Consider the following 15,812-nt stretch of genomic DNA (forward strand, 5'->3'; position numbering starts at 1 on the left):
TCTTTGTTCTTTACTTAATGGGGTTTGTTGTTTGTTTTTGTTTTTCTTTCTTTTAGAAAAGAGAGTCTGGAAAATAAAAAAGCTGACAAATCAGAAGGTGACCAAAAGAAGGCCAAGGATAATAAGGTGTTTATTTCTATAAAAATATTTTATCCTGTTAAAAAATGGCTCTCTTGTTTGTGCTAATAAGTTCTTTTCAACACAGATATGCACTATGTGATGTATTTTTTAGGGCCTCATTTTCTTCTAAGTGTTTTTCTCCCACATAAGGGACAGGAAACTGTCAGTGCACACAGGGTTTTCATTCTCACAGAACTTGCAAAGGGTTGGGACCAGAACCTGCTGTTCACATGAGATCCATGCCGTTTGAGACCACCTTAATGGCCTCAACCATTCCTGTGGATGCATAGCTCCTGGCAGAATGATTATATCTGCTACTCCTAATCCCCTACAACTTTGCTGGGGAGAGAAGTTTTAGAGCATAGAGTAAGTTAACATTGTCAGTTGTAGCATAACCTGTAGCTTTAGGCTCTTGGTAGATTTCTGCTGGAAAAGTCCTTTGGAAGGCAATACTGAATGATAAACTTCCTATAGAATTTTCAAACCACTCCATGTAATTTCCATAGAACCGTGCTGGTTTCATTCTGCAGGTCTTTTTGCCTGAGTGTAGAATCACAAAAATGTATACAGGGGTTCAAAAATAGACTTTTAAAAAAGATTACAGCTTTTCCCTCTTGCCTACTTCCAAAGTGATCAACCATCATGGCTCTGTTGATACATTCAGAGAGTAAGCATGTACCTGGCTTCTCTGGTATTGAATAATTTGTTTGTTTTGTTTTTTGGATCATCTAAATGCACTGATTAAATGCTGAAGTTTAATTTTCTTCTGAAGTGTCTCTGTACCATTGCCATAGATTACAATTGCTGAATATCGAGAAGGAGAAGATGAGGACAAAGACCCCTATCCACCTTGTGATGTACCAGGTATGCCAGCAAGACTATAAACATGTTTCAGTACAGTGAAATATAAATGTAGGGTCACATTTCCCATTACCTTGTCTTGATTCAATTCCTTTAAAGTCAGTGGAGTTAGATCCTCTGATGCAAGCAGTTATATTGGCCTGTAGAATGCAGTGCTATTGCTTTTTCTGCAGCCCATTTAGATAGTATACATAAAGTAAGATAATTAAAATTGTCAGTCTGGTGGCTAACCTAATAATACTTCTCTGTATTTGAGGCAGAATCTGGAACTTCATTGAAATGGGTAGATGGCAAGGAATGTTCCAGAGAGAATGCTATTCAGGCCCTGTCATCTTGGGCACTTCTGATGGTTTCCTGCTAACACACATTTCAGTCAAAAATCAGGTTGCTTCTGTCTCACCAGCTGTAGAGCTGTTACATACTCTTACTACCTCCCACCCGCTCTGTGAACACTTGATCTAGACACATTGGCAAGTGAGGACAGACGCAGGGATGTTAAGTGACAGGCTGCAATTTTATTAAACTTAACACAGGGAAGGGACACTATCAACCTTGTTACCCATACTCCCACCTACCAGGCATTTTAAGTGGTTCCAGTCAGGGGTTGGAGGGCTCCTATCATATAACCCACAGCTTGGGATAGATACTCCTCAGCCTAGCCCTAGGACTCAGCCTGCTCTTCTGAATCATTTCACACACCCCAGGAAGGGGACAGATGGTATTAAAATGGGGGGAACCTTGACCTATGAAGGCAACAAGGTATCCTCTTATCCCATGAGTGCAAGGTCCATCAGCAAAATCCTGGGTCTTATACTTCTGGGGACTGTCCTTTTTAGCCTTTTCACCAAGGCTAATGGTCCACTAGTTGCAACTAACAAACATCCCTACTAAGTACTACCACTAATGACTGAATTCTAGTCCTGTTAAATCTAACTGTGCTTCGAGGATGCTGTGAGGAAGGTGAAAAGACCTACCAGGTCTCTGCCAGTTTGGCCCCAATGGGAAAAAAATATTCCTTCCTGACCCCCAAAACAGGCACTTAGTCAGACCTGCAGCATCTGCAAACACGGTCCCAAAACTGCATCTACAGGAAGTGGAGATTGGGCTGCTGAAATAGAGCTCCACATGCCCCAGAGTAGGGTTTAGGTTAATGAAAGGAGAGAATGATGGACCAATCAGCTCCTTACCTCCTCCTGCTGACCAATGAGTGGATAGCGGCTCTGAAGAGGGGAGGGGTCACTTCCAGCATGTGCTGTCCTTTCCCTTTCCTGTCCCAATCACTGCCCATCTGGTTTTGCACCCACTGTGGCAGGTGAGTGGCATTAACATCCACCATTGTGCAGAGTCCATTTACTTGGACTTTATATACAGGAAAGTGAGAGGTTATGGGATGGGTGGAGGAAAAGCCACCAATCATTGCAAAAATTAACCTAAAGCCACTACCGGTCTCCATCTGAGATATGGTAAGGACTTGGACTCACTGCATTGCCTTTCAGTAGAAATTAGGCACTAAATGACCATGAAAAGCTCTATAAAGAGTCCCTTTGGTGTGTAAATTGATTAATGAAAGATATGTCCCTGACACCTATGGGAATGTTCATGTATTAATTAACAGATTTTTAACACCATCTGTTGAATATATATTTAATACAAGCAATAATTGTATATTGTTATGAACAAAAATTTAATCTTTTTTATTTTATAGTAAAAAAGTGTTTAATTTAAAGTAGGTGAAGATGAGGAAGATGAGGAAGATGAACCAGAGGTACCAGTTGGCCCACGTCCCCGAAGAATATCTGAACTAAATATGAAGGAGAAGATTACACCGATTCCTGAAGGGAGCGCCTTCTTCATTTTCAGCAGCACCAACCCGTAAATATCATCCTTATAAATACCACTTCTGTGCCTTGGAGCTTCATCACTGAAGAGCTAATTTTGCCCTCAGTGAAGTCCAAGGCAGAACTCCTATTGACTTAAATGGGAGCAAGATTGGACCTTATATAATTCATTAAATAAGTGAATTTGATTCCTTATACCCCATTGGTATGGTGGTATTTTCCAAAATTCAGCATTGAAGAAAACAATGAAAGCAAAGATAAATAAAAAAATAAAAATAAAAACAATAAAACCTGGATGCTTAGGTAATTGGGATTGGGATATAGAGCCTTTCATCTCTAGGTATGATTCCAGACTTGGGCAGTAGCGAAGAAAGCTGTTTTGTTAGCCGATGGAAACTGGGACTATCTAGTGGTTGTTTGATTGTGCATATGAAATGAGTAGAGTCCATGTCATAAAACCATCAACACAATTAGCAATCTCATCGGCAGTCTCAGCATACAGTTAAAGAATGACTTGGCTTGGAAACAGAGTTACCATCTCACCACTAGAGGTCCTTCCAGGTCAGCTTTGAGGAACATTTGTGGAACAGTGTATATGTGTGGCAGTTTATTCAACTGCTGCCCTTCTTGTATCGATTCAGTTCATAAATGACTTCAGTCTCCAGACCTGTCAAGCAGCACTTTTCACAAAAAGACAAAAATCACTAAAAAAGAAAGTTATTGAAACTAAATAGTTTAAAACTTACACACATTCAACTTAAATTTAATAATAAATAGAGCTCTTCAGACATTAAGACCAGATTTCCAATGATGCTGAACAGCCACAGATCCTGTTGATGTCAATACCCCAAAGTCATTATTTTACTATCCTCACGCACACCAAAAATCGTCTTGACTCGGGGGGAATTTTTGCTTGCAAAGGGACTGTAGGATTGGTTTGTAGCTTTTCTTTCTCTAAGTAAAGTAGGTAGCTTCTGTTGTTATGGAAAGTAATTAGCAGTACCAGAACATACAGAAATCCTCTATTTACTAACAGGAAACTAGATTACTTAAAAACCCACTAACTTCTCATGGGAAGCTTTCAAAACTATTTCATTCTGCTGATTCTGCTTTCCCACTGATGTAAATATGGAGTAACTCTAATGAAGTGTTCAGCTGGAATGAGACCCGAATTGGGTCCTATGACTCTAATCTTGTGTAAACTGAAATCAGCATTACGTGGTGGCTTCCTAGTAGCAAGTACAATCTTGAAACAGCTGGTAGCCTCATTAGGAAATTCTAATTTGAATAGAGCCCTGAAATATCTAAATGAGACACTGAGCCCAGTCCAACTCCTACAGCGTAAATTTAGGAATACTTGCACTGGCTTTAATGAGAGTTGGCTCAGACTTATTGAGTCTGAAATTAAGCCATTCTCATTGAGCCTGAAATTAAGGCTTTATTCCTGCATAGGAATATCTGTTAGCATGGACCCCTTTGCATGTGCACAGTGGGGCCCAATACCACGGTTTTAAAAGACACGTAGAGAAGTTAGGCATCAACATCCCATTGAAAATCAGTGGGCACTGGGAACCTAACTCCCTTAGACTCCTTTGACAATCCTAGCCTCAAAGTCTATGGGCCAGATTCTGAAATCCTTTACCAAAGTTTAAATCAGAGCAGTTGCTCTGGATTTACCTTGGTGTATCTGAAAGCCAAATCTAGCCCTGCCTTTAGAATTGTTACCATAATCTTGGCAGAGAAATTTAGAATACTTGCTCTTTGTGAGCCCTGCCTGCTATAAATTATTTACACATGCATATTTTTTTGTCTCTTTTTCAGAATTCGAGTGGGATGCCACAGGCTGATCAACCACCACATCTTTACAAACCTCATCCTTGTCTTCATCATGCTCAGCAGTGTTTCCCTAGCGGCAGAAGACCCAATTCGCAGTCACTCTTTTCGAAATAACGTAAGCAAAAATACATAGACGAGTCTACATAACAAATTTTTAACTTATTATGCCTTCCTCCTGACTAATAAGTAATCGTTATGTTTGGAATATGCTTATTTTTGTAGTGTAGACCTACATGATAGCACAGTTTAACTTGTCTTCATATATATATATATATATATATTTTTGCTCGCTACACATAGTAAAATGTTAAGTATTTTACAGTTTTACAAAGATACAATACTATTTATACTACGTGTACTAATTAGCATGGATCCCTTTAAAACGTAATGCATGGAACATAGAGAGCATATTTTAATTCTAAATGAATTTTACTTTTTATCTGTGTTGATGTTATGAGTCTGATCTGAATATTGATGGCAGGATCAGGCCACATGTAAATAAAAAAATCAAATCAACAATTTAATTTTAAAAATTTATGACATGAAAAGGAGAATGTTTTAATTCATTTTAAAAAAAGTGTTGTTATTTGAATCTGATTTTGAATATATTTGCAGCTTATAAATGTACATTATGCACCCTGACAACAAAAGAAAAAGGTACTAGGTGGAAATGTATCTGTTTTTGGAGAGCCACGTGTTACATATATTGATATGCAATTCATCTATGAATAGAAATCTTTTTTCTCCTATTCTCTCACTTCTTTCATATATGCAAGAGTTATCTTATGATGAATCCGCAGACATACGAACAGCCCTATCACTTCTGTGTATGAAGATATTCATACATTAACAAAGTAATACTGTTCAGCAGTTGCAGTCTGATTTTTAATGGTCAACTTGAGAAATTCATTCTTTCTTTCTTTCTTTCTTTCAAATTCAGAAATATAAAACTTCTGCTGTATTCATCTTAAACCTTTGAAATAACCACTACAAAGTGATTAGGCTAGATGTGATTTATACATAAAATTATTTAAGTAGAAAAATATAAAACAGTAACCACAGAGTAAACAAAAAGAAATCACTATAATCCTGGGCACCCTTAAGGCTCTCATGTATAAATGGTTGAGTGAGCTACAATCCAACAAAAGTGTAGCTCATTTGTTAAGTAAGTAACCATGTTACCCAAAAATGGCTCACTATAGCTGAAACAACACTGTAGCCATCTTGAGTACTCTGTACTCTTGAGTTCTACAGGAGCTTTGCCTGGCACTTATATACCGTGGTGATGAGTGACCTTCTACAAACTGAGTTAGATACAAGGAATGTATACTCAGGTCCAATATCATATCTCCTACCATTACACCAGTATTAGTGGTGACGTAAAGAGGAAGCCCCTCGGCTTCATATCAACTTTACACAAGTATGAAATTGTTGTTATGAAGAAGAAATGTAAAGAAGCAACCCTATAAGGAATACTATATAGGGAATTTTGGGTTGCTATGACTGAGCTTGTTTCCCCAGGCTCCCTCTTTCTCTTGCATGTAGTCTGATGTATCGAGGCTGCTCTGTGATTGCAATAGTCTCCTCAGACCCTGCAGAAGGACGATGGGGCAGGATTAGAGTGGGATTGAATAGAGGTCCTGACCGCATCTACACTGCAAATAAAGACTTGCAGCAGTATCTCACAGCCCTGGTCAACTGACTGGGGCTTATGGGGTCTATGCTAGGGGGCTAAAAATAGCACTGTAAATATTCAGGTGTGGGTGAGAGCCTGGGCTCTGAAACCCAGAGGAGGGTGAAGTTGCTGTGTGGCCCACAGAACTTGGCGCTTGACATTAGAAAGAAAAAAAATGTTTAAAAAAACCTTAACTTTGTTTAGAGGTAAAATGAGGTCAGAGCACGCACACTTGTATTCCCTCATAAAATATTCAGTGGAGATATGTGCTTTTCCTATCTATACAATCTGGTTAAGTATATTCGTATAAATAACGGATAAGGAAAAGACAGCAAGTAGCAAATTCTTGAGTGCCACCCACAGTATGAGACTTACTCTGGAAAGAGTTTGAAGGGTTGAATACTGTCTTTTGCAGCTAGGAGAATGCTGACAGGCTGTAAAGGATTATCCCTGTGAAGGGGGGACACAGGCAGAATGCCTGAGGGAAGTGGAGGTGGGGACAGGTGTGCCCCTTGCCCTTCTTGCAGATATGTGCAGTGTGTTGCGCCCATATTCCTGCCTCTGGATTCTACATTGACCTAACGCATGCAACCATGTTTCCCACCAGTAGCTTGCCCCAGTGAGTAAAAGAACCTTCTAATTAACGACAGCAACTGGTGCTGTTCTGTTAGCTCATGTAGTAGGGACTTGTGGTTTGAAAGCTGAAGGTCCAGAAAGTACTGAGAAGTTTGATCCTTGCTGCTGGAGGTTATAGCTCTACAAATAGGGCCTTGCTCATTCTAAATGGCTCTCAAGCTGGGTCTTGAATTATAGCAGGCCTCAGATCTGTTCAGCGCAAGCATGGTTAATGGGGTTTCATGGACAGGATCACATCTCCTTTTAGAGGCTGACCCATGTGACTATGGAAGCCTTCTGCTCAAAGTTGAAGGAGTTACTTGGAAAAGAGGAGACTAAGGGGGGTGGGGGAGATAAGATAGAGGTATATAAAATCATGAGTGGTGTGAAGTAAGTGAATAGGGAAAAGTTTATGTACTTGTTCCCATAATATAAGAACTAGGGGCCACCAAATGAAATTAATGGGCAGCAGGTTTAAAACAAATAAAAGAGGTTCTTCTTCACACAGCTCGCAGTCAACTAGTGGAACTCCTTACCTGAGGAGGTTGTGAAGGCTAGGACTATAACAGAGTTTAAAAGAGAACTAGATAAATTCATGGAGGTTAAGTCCATTAATGGCTATTAGCCAGGATGTGTAAGGAATGGTGTCCCTAGCCTCTGTTTGTCAGAGGGTGGAGATGGATGGGAGAGAGAGATCACTTGATCATTACCTGTTAGGTTCACTCCCTCTGGGGCACTTGGCGTTGACCACTGTTGGCAGATAGGATACTGGGCTGGATGGACCTTTGGTCTGACCCAGTATGGCCATTCTTATGTTCTTAATTCAATTAGTAGTGTCCTGTGCTTTTGGTGTGAATGTCCTGGGTTTGATTCCCAGTGACAACCATGCTGTCTGTACCTATGCTATCACAGCCCATTATATTAGTAAGAATGCAGGAAGAGGGGCAGCCTGCCTTGGCTATATCTCTGACCCAGCAGACCATACTTTCTCTGTGTGCTAGCTGACCAGCAAAAAACATGCTACCCCCAGTGTTTTGCCTAGCTCCAGCACAGATATACTGAGGGGGAAAAGTGGTTCTTGCTGACCTCTTCCTTCCATTGCTAACATTTAGAAGGCAAAATATGAAAACAAAATAAAACACTGTTGTCATGCTGCAGTGAAATGGTTTGCAATACTTCCTTTGATATTTTAGAATAGGTCTCTTGCCAGTCTTTGTTGTAGGGCTTTACTATTTATATTTTTTCAGCTATTGCAGGAACCAGAAGCATCTGAGCTTTGGCTGAAAATGAAAAGTAGATTTCCCTGTGTCTAATCTAGTATGGGCACCCTTTTCCCTGTTGTCCATTGTTAAATTTTTCCTGCTATTTCATTAGCTGCTGATCACTGGCACCATCTTTCTGACCAGAAGAACAAATGGATAGTTGTGTAGTTCCCTTGAAAGGAAAACTAATGTTGGATTGCATGTTACTTGCCTTGGGTAGGTGCTAAAGATAAGTGCACTGTTTTCCTTACAGGAGTGAAATCCTCACTGTCTTGAAATCTATGGCAAAGCTCCCACTGACTTCAGTGGAATGAGGATTTCACCCAAGGTCATTCTGAAAGCTTTGCACATCACCTTTGACTCTACTGTTATTTTTATTTAATTTTCCATAAATTACTCACAGTTATATACTCCAAAATACAAGAGAAAAAGTGAATGCATTAGTAGATTTTAGGTAATTTACTTATTCATTAATTTTGCTATGTGATCCTGTAGCCAGCACATACAGCCTACCACAGCAACAAAATACACATAACAATGTTTAGACTGATTTAGTAAATCTGACAAAGTATACGACAGTCTAACTTTTCAGTGCAATACTGTGATGGAAAAAGTATGTTATTAATAAGCTTTCGTTTGAGTGAGAGTCTGTAAAGTATATTAGAATGAGAAGAAAGAACATCTGAAAGCTGATAGGTAAGGCCCTACCAAATTCACAGTCCATTTTGGTCAATTTCACAGTCATAGGTTTTAAAAAATCATACATTACATGATTTCATATATTTCAGTCTGAAATTCCAAGGTGTTGTAACTATAGGGGTCCTGACCCAAAAGGATGTTGTGGGAAAGGGTTGCAAGGTTATTGTAGGGGAGTCTCAATATTGCCACTCTTACTTCTGCGCTGCTGGTGGCAGGGTGCTGCCTTCAGAGCTGGACACTTGACTAGCCGCCACCGCTGTCTGGCCAGCTAGCTCTGAAGACAGCACAGAAGTAAAGGCGGCAATACCATAACCCCCTACAGTAACTTTGCAACTCTCTATAGCCCCATTTTGGGTCAGGACCTCCCGTTTGAGAAATGCTGGTTTCCCATGTGAAATCTATATACTATATACGCAGAAGACCAGATTTCACAGGGGAGATCAGATTTCATGGTCCGTGACGCATTTTTCATGGCTATGAATTTGGTAGGGCCCTAGGACAAAGGTCTGAATTGAAAGAAAATATTGCATATTTGGTCCTATCATTTTATGATGGAAGAAATCTCACTTTGAACTTAGTAGCTTCTAATGATCTTTAAATTAAACAAAAAATTGTTACACAGCAGCTAAAAGTTTAAATTACTTTGCCTATATTTCCAAACTAAATTCTTAAACTAAAGTAGGTATTTTTGTGCATGTGATCTAACTTGTAAATATTTATCTATAGATGGATTTCTTACTGTGGCACATATTATACCTTGCAGATACTTGGTTACTTTGACTATGCTTTCACAGCCATCTTTACTGTTGAAATCCTGTTAAAGGTAATGAATGTTAATTGATCCTTGTTAGCTCAACAGCAGCTTTAGCAATAATGTTTGTAACTTTTTGTTTACCTTCCAGATCCTAGGGTATGCAGATTATGTCTTCACTAGTATGTTTACATTTGAGATCATTTTGAAGGTAACAGGTTTATAAAGAAGTTTGTTTAAAAGGATTTTCCTTGTGTGTACCTGCCGAGAAAAGGCACTTGAAGTGTTCTCCACCTTTTCCCTAAACGATCAAAGCTAAACTCTTTCAAACCAAAGGATTTTTTAATTTGACAATATCTTATAGTTTTGATTAGTTATCTTTGACCTTTGGGTGCATGTAGAAGCTACTTTTTATCATCACATCAATTTAATAATTCATTTTTTACCCTTTTTTACACTTACAGTTTGTCAGAAAAGGGAAAAATAATTCACTGCGCATGAGCTTTCCTCCTCCTTGTTTTGGCATTTCCAAAAAGATCATAAATCTTTTAAAGAGGGAGCATGGATTTTTTCATTTCTCTTGCTGAACTATATTCGTAGTGCTAAAATAGTAGACAACTATTTTCTTGCAACAGGACTTGCAAGATATCTTCCGTTTACTTATAGTCTAAGATACTTTGCATTTTATCTTATCTTGGGCATACATTCAAATACTCAGAAAGGCATAAATATGCTTGCTTAAATGTATTACCTATGCATGAGTTCAGAATTGGTATTTGAATGTACAGTTTCTGTACTGATTATTAAGACCATACACCAGGGCTACTCAACTTTTAGATCTATGAAGATTGCTCAGGCAAAGCAGCAGTAAAACTAAGGTTTATGTTTGCCTGGTGCTGTCTAGGTGACAAATGGAGAGTGAATCATGAAGAATAATTAGAAATGTATAAAACGCTTCTTTAGAGCTATATACATTTTATAGCCTTTATAAGATGCTCGGAAGCATCATGCAATGAACAATAGCTGTAAGTCACTTCTTGACTAGCCCTGACATATACCAGTGAATTTCTGGTACAGTAAGAATCTGTACATAAACTTTGCATTTCCAGCTGAGGTTTAAGCATAACAAAAACTCTTCTACCAGCTTTGTTCATATTGGTTTGTTCTTTTCACAGTGCATTTTGATTAATACCAGATAATGCAATATTTGGGCTGTTTACAAGATAAGCTGTATTTTATATAGTAAACTATTTTTATGTTTGTAAATGTTCACCTACTCCTGCTTATGAAATCCCATGATTTCTTATATTCAGTAGTGAAGAGCCTGCTAACAAAATGGTAAATTAGTTAATAGTTGTAAAGAGCTCTGAAGATGTAGAATGCTAGAATAAGTACTAAGGATTCTTATTATTTGTTATTTCATAATTCCATAGAGTTTAAGGCCAGAAGTGACCGTTAGATCATCAAGTCTGACCTCCAGTGTAACACAGGCCATTAAATTTCACCCAAATACCTCTATATTGAGTCCAATAACTTGGGTTAGCATTTCAGTCCCTAGGGGATGAAACTGCTATGAGCCCCAGACAAAGAACAGGAGAGACCAAGGGGTCACCAATGTACTGCAATGGCAGGGAACTTATCAGGTGAGACATGCCCAGATGATCCCAGCAGATGATCCAAGCTCCATGCTGTCAAGGAAGGTGAAAACCTCCTATGGTCCTTGCCATTGTTAAATCACAGCAATGCTGCGAAATGAGCAGAGAGAATTATACACTTGACAAAATGGTAAAGTTGGATCAAGCTACTTGCAAAACCTCTGAACTCGATGAACCCACTTACCTCATTAAAAGTGATACCATCCTTTCTGAGACAAATAGGAGTTAGTAGAATGTCTGTATCCTTTGAGCAGCAGACTGTATCAACCCCTGTTCCAACACCTTCAGTTCTGGTTGCATTTCTCCAAGAAAACAGAGAAATTAGCAGGGTGCAAGGGGATGTAACTAGGTATAAAGGAATACATTAAAAAAGGAAAATTAATACTAATGATCATAAATATCTTCTTGACATTGAGATCTATTAGACTGTGGAAGAATTACTCAAGAAAAATGGTGGAAGCCCCATTCCTGGGGACTCTGAAAGGAGACTCAACAAAACACTAGAATAGATGCTGTAGACGACATTTGCACTTGTCCTTCAGTTCATCACCCACAGACCTAGTAGTTTCTATTCTCCCCTTCCCCACCCCCCATCATCTCTTTTTTCATTTTCGGTCATACCAACAGTGACACCACTAAATTTCAGGATCCTCTAAAGAATCTGTTCCTGGCACTAGTGAAACTGGTCACTCCTAAATCCAAGAAACTGAAGTAGATTAGTGAGGGTCTTTTTCACTGTGGAGATCTCTTTAGGGCTTTCCTTAGTCAGTGGAGTTATCTGAAGGATGACTTTGGCTCATATCTTCTCTGAATACACCCAGGAAGTGCCTGCTGGCGCTATAGGATTTTTTGTGGACTGCTGGAAGCTAAATGAAGGCCTGTCCTCTGTATTCTCTGACAGCAACTTATATCCCCTGACTGGGAAACCTCCTTTTGTGTTCCTGGTCACCTTTAAACTACTGTTCAATTCTATTAAGTTCTGCACTTGATCCTGCACAGATGCAATGGTCACAAGACACTAGCCCATGTTAAGCAATTGCTAAGTATGTAGTTTACCTCTCCCCTAAATGATAGGCTAAAATAAAAATAATTCAGTTGTTCAGCAACTATGTGGATCTATGTGCAGCTTAGACAGCACTGTTAAAGTGTCAGGAAGGGTTCTCTCTCATTGATGTGCCCTCCATGACTCAGACACACCCACAAAGGATTTGCTCAGTCAAAAATGCGAATGCTCCTGATTCTGTATTCTCCAGCAGGTTGTGTCTTGCAGTGTAATCCAAGTGTATTTGTAGAGAAAATGAATTGAACTTTAAAAGATGGTAATACGTAATCAGAATGTGGCATGTACATTTGCAATGCCTTGCTGTACTAACATGTCTCAAACTTTGGCTATGCTTGCTTATGATTAGAGCTCTCCATACTGTCTGTGCTGGGTTTTGCACTGTGCTTTCTGCAATGCCAAGTCCTGTTGCTAAACATCCACAACAAGAGTTAATTCAGGGTTAAACATGTAGTAAACATTATGGTACAATAATGCACATCTCATTTAAATTCCAAAAAAAAAAGAAAGAAATCCATAGTAAGATACAGCAATACACAGATAAGGCGCACATGCAGCCTTAACTCTGCCCTGTAGTGACACCACTGGGGGAGGGGCAGAATTAAAAATTCTTTAAAATGTAAGTATAATCTAATATGGGATCATCAATGTTTAAAAAGCCTCTATCATCATGTAGTATCACTAGAAGTAAATTCTCAGAAAATTAATTCTGATCTCAAAGAGTAAGTGCAGTAAGTTGGGGGAGGATATGTAGTATTATTTCATACACAACAAAGATATTCAGTCTCTGCTTTAAATGAGAATACTTAACCTTAATTATGGGGGAACTGGAGCTAGTTTAGCTCCTGTTGCAGGTCAAAGTAGTTTCTGGGCTAGTCTAACTTTCATCAGCTGGAACAATACTTATGGTCTATTTCACTGGCACCACAACCATTCCAACATGTTCCCATATGGGGGTCAAAACTAAATACAGAAGCAACTATACAAACTTATGCCAACCAAGGATTCCACTACACAGTGGGAATCCCAGCTGTTTCTTTAAACCTGCTTTCCATCCTGTTAGCTCTGCTGGAGCAGTGCACAGGGGACAGAGTGAGGCTTCTGCCCCTGCCCCAGTTCTGCCAATGGCATACCTATGTAGGCCAGTCAGCACTCCTGTGGAATGTTGTGCCAGAGAAAGAGACAGCAGTGCTAGCTGAGCACAGAGCAGTAGCCGCTTGCCCTGTTGAGTACATTCTGGGTAAATACTGAGCTTCCATTGAGTGAGAGCTGCAACAATGTTCAACTCTTCTCATCCACTTCCTAGCCTTGCCCTTGACCTTCACCCTTTTAAAGAACAAGCTGGGTTTTTCGCATCATGGTTTTTGTCAAAGACTTTAAAAAGGGACTTATAATTATTAAAGCAGAGGGCAGTCATATAAAAATGGGGAGACTTAGATCTGTCTTTTTATACAACTGTATCTGTCAATGTGGGAATGTCCCATGTTACACTAACTATGAAGGTGCTCACACCTTATGGTGATGAGGATGGAGTGAATAGAGAGACAGACATATGGATAGATAGAGGATGTGCTCTGTATGATCACATGAGAACATAGTTGTGAATATTATGTAGACTTTATTGTCTCCATACATTTCACTTCAATAAGCCTTGGGCTTGTATTAAGTCTACATTTTTGTTCTTCTGCTTTTGGGGATATTTAGCAGGTGAGCAACTTTTGGATCACAAAGAGGGAAAGATTAACAGGAAGATGAGAACAGAAGGACATATTAAAGCTATGGATCCAGCAGCCCTTTTCAGGCATGTAATATCCACTGAAGCTAACAAGAGCTTTTGTGTGAAAGGGCTGCAAGAGTCAAGCCCATAAACAGTGATCTATGTTGTCCGACACATATTCTTATAACTTGTGGAATCTCTTTTTAAGGTGTTCACTGATGGAGCTGATCACCAGCCTGGGACAAACAGCCACTCCCAGTTCAGTTTATAGCCCCTTTCCTCAGGGCACTGTTTAGTCTCCAACACAAAGCAAAGAGGAAATATAGGACAATAACAAAATTAATAGTCTTGTTCTTGGATGAGACTGTGGGGCATCTGGCCTCTCTGGTAACTGAATGGTCTGGACCTTCCCATCTTAGGAGTTGGGTTTGTGTGGCCTTCCTGCAGCCTTCTGCTGCAGTCATGAGAGAATGTGGGCCTCTCTCTCCCCCTCTTGGAGCCGGGGCCCTCATTTATAACCTCCAGCTGAGAATCAGACCCAATTATTGGGTGTCATTCATCAGGGTCTGCTGGTTCCCAGGACCCTGCCTGATGGGCTTTCCTCCAGAACAGAGCCAGCTGTTCCCTGGCCTCTTGGGCCTTAAGGGTATGTCTACATAGCCAGTGACAGCTGCGAAAGTAAGCTTCCAAGCCAGAGTCAAGACTCATGTTACAGTGCCAAAAATAGCTGTGGAGACAGCACTTGGGCGGGAGCTCAGGGACTAGCCCCATCCCAAGGCTTCAGAGCCCAAGCTCCAGTCCAAACTGCAACGTTTATACTGCTGTTTTTAACCTGAGCCCCGTGAACCCAAGTCTATCAACCTGGGCTCAGAGGCTTGTGTGCTGTGTAGACATACCCTAAAGGGCCAGACCACCATGTTATAGGTTGGCAGCTTTTTCTTTCTAGCTAATGAATGGGAATTACTGGCCCAGTACTGTGAGATAATAACAAGCACTTCCTGAGAGGTACTGAGTGTCCTCAATTCTCCTTGAAATCAATGGTAGTTGAGGGTGCTCAGCAATTCCCATTAGGTATTTAGAGCCTTAGAGGATTAGATCCTGTAGCAGATGAATTGGGTCTATCTGACTACCAGGTATTTTGATGGTACCCACAGTTTTTGTTCAGATTAGGTGTGGTACAATCTACACCCATGAAAATCCATGCATAAAAAGAAAATTCTATTTGAAATGCCTGTTTTATGTCTATAATTGGTTTAATAGGTTTCCATCTATCCATTTTTGAACCAATATATAACCTGAATTAAGTTAGAGATATTTGTAATAGACTTGAGTGTTTTGTACCACCTGAGGACATAACTGTGCTGCCCAAATGCAGCCTGCACCCAAGGCCAGGGCAGTCTCTAGCATAATATGGAACAGGGGCTGCTCTAATTAACTGCAGCCTCTCGATAGCTGCCTGTGGGCTACTTCGCAGACGGGAAGGGCTGTCACCCTCAGCACTACAACAACTCCCTTGTCTATCTCCTGATACACCTCTTTGTGAGCCAACACATCCCCTACAGTGGGGGCAGCAAGGGAGGATGGCCTAAGGCCGCATATAACAGCCCTACAGGCATTTGCAGCCCCTTTACAGTGCTATGGTAAAGGCCTAATCAGGTCAACTTTTGTGCACACACAGAAGTGCAACATTTTGATATCAGGGACAATTAACATATCTGGTTCT

At 40.0% G+C, this 15,812-nt stretch overlaps 1 protein-coding gene across 4 annotated transcripts in view; it reads left to right on the forward strand.

Annotated features, from left to right (window-relative positions):
- The window catches only part of CACNA1D (calcium voltage-gated channel subunit alpha1 D), a 356,488-nt gene that overhangs the window by 223,166 nt on the left and 117,510 nt on the right, over positions 1-15,812 (forward strand). For all 4 annotated transcript variants that reach the window (XM_075073231.1, XM_075073232.1, XM_075073233.1 and 1 more), the window contains exons 17-21: positions 57-126; positions 915-984; positions 2,709-2,853; positions 4,641-4,770; positions 9,670-9,729. In XM_075073231.1, the coding sequence (XP_074929332.1) occupies positions 57-126; positions 915-984; positions 2,709-2,853; positions 4,641-4,770; positions 9,670-9,729 (475 nt within the window). The remainder of the gene's footprint in view (positions 1-56; positions 127-914; positions 985-2,708; positions 2,854-4,640; positions 4,771-9,669; positions 9,730-15,812) is intronic.

Source organism: Chelonoidis abingdonii, chromosome 17, assembly GCF_003597395.2.
Source record: "Chelonoidis abingdonii isolate Lonesome George chromosome 17, CheloAbing_2.0, whole genome shotgun sequence".
Lineage (NCBI taxonomy): Eukaryota > Metazoa > Chordata > Testudines > Testudinidae > Chelonoidis > Chelonoidis abingdonii.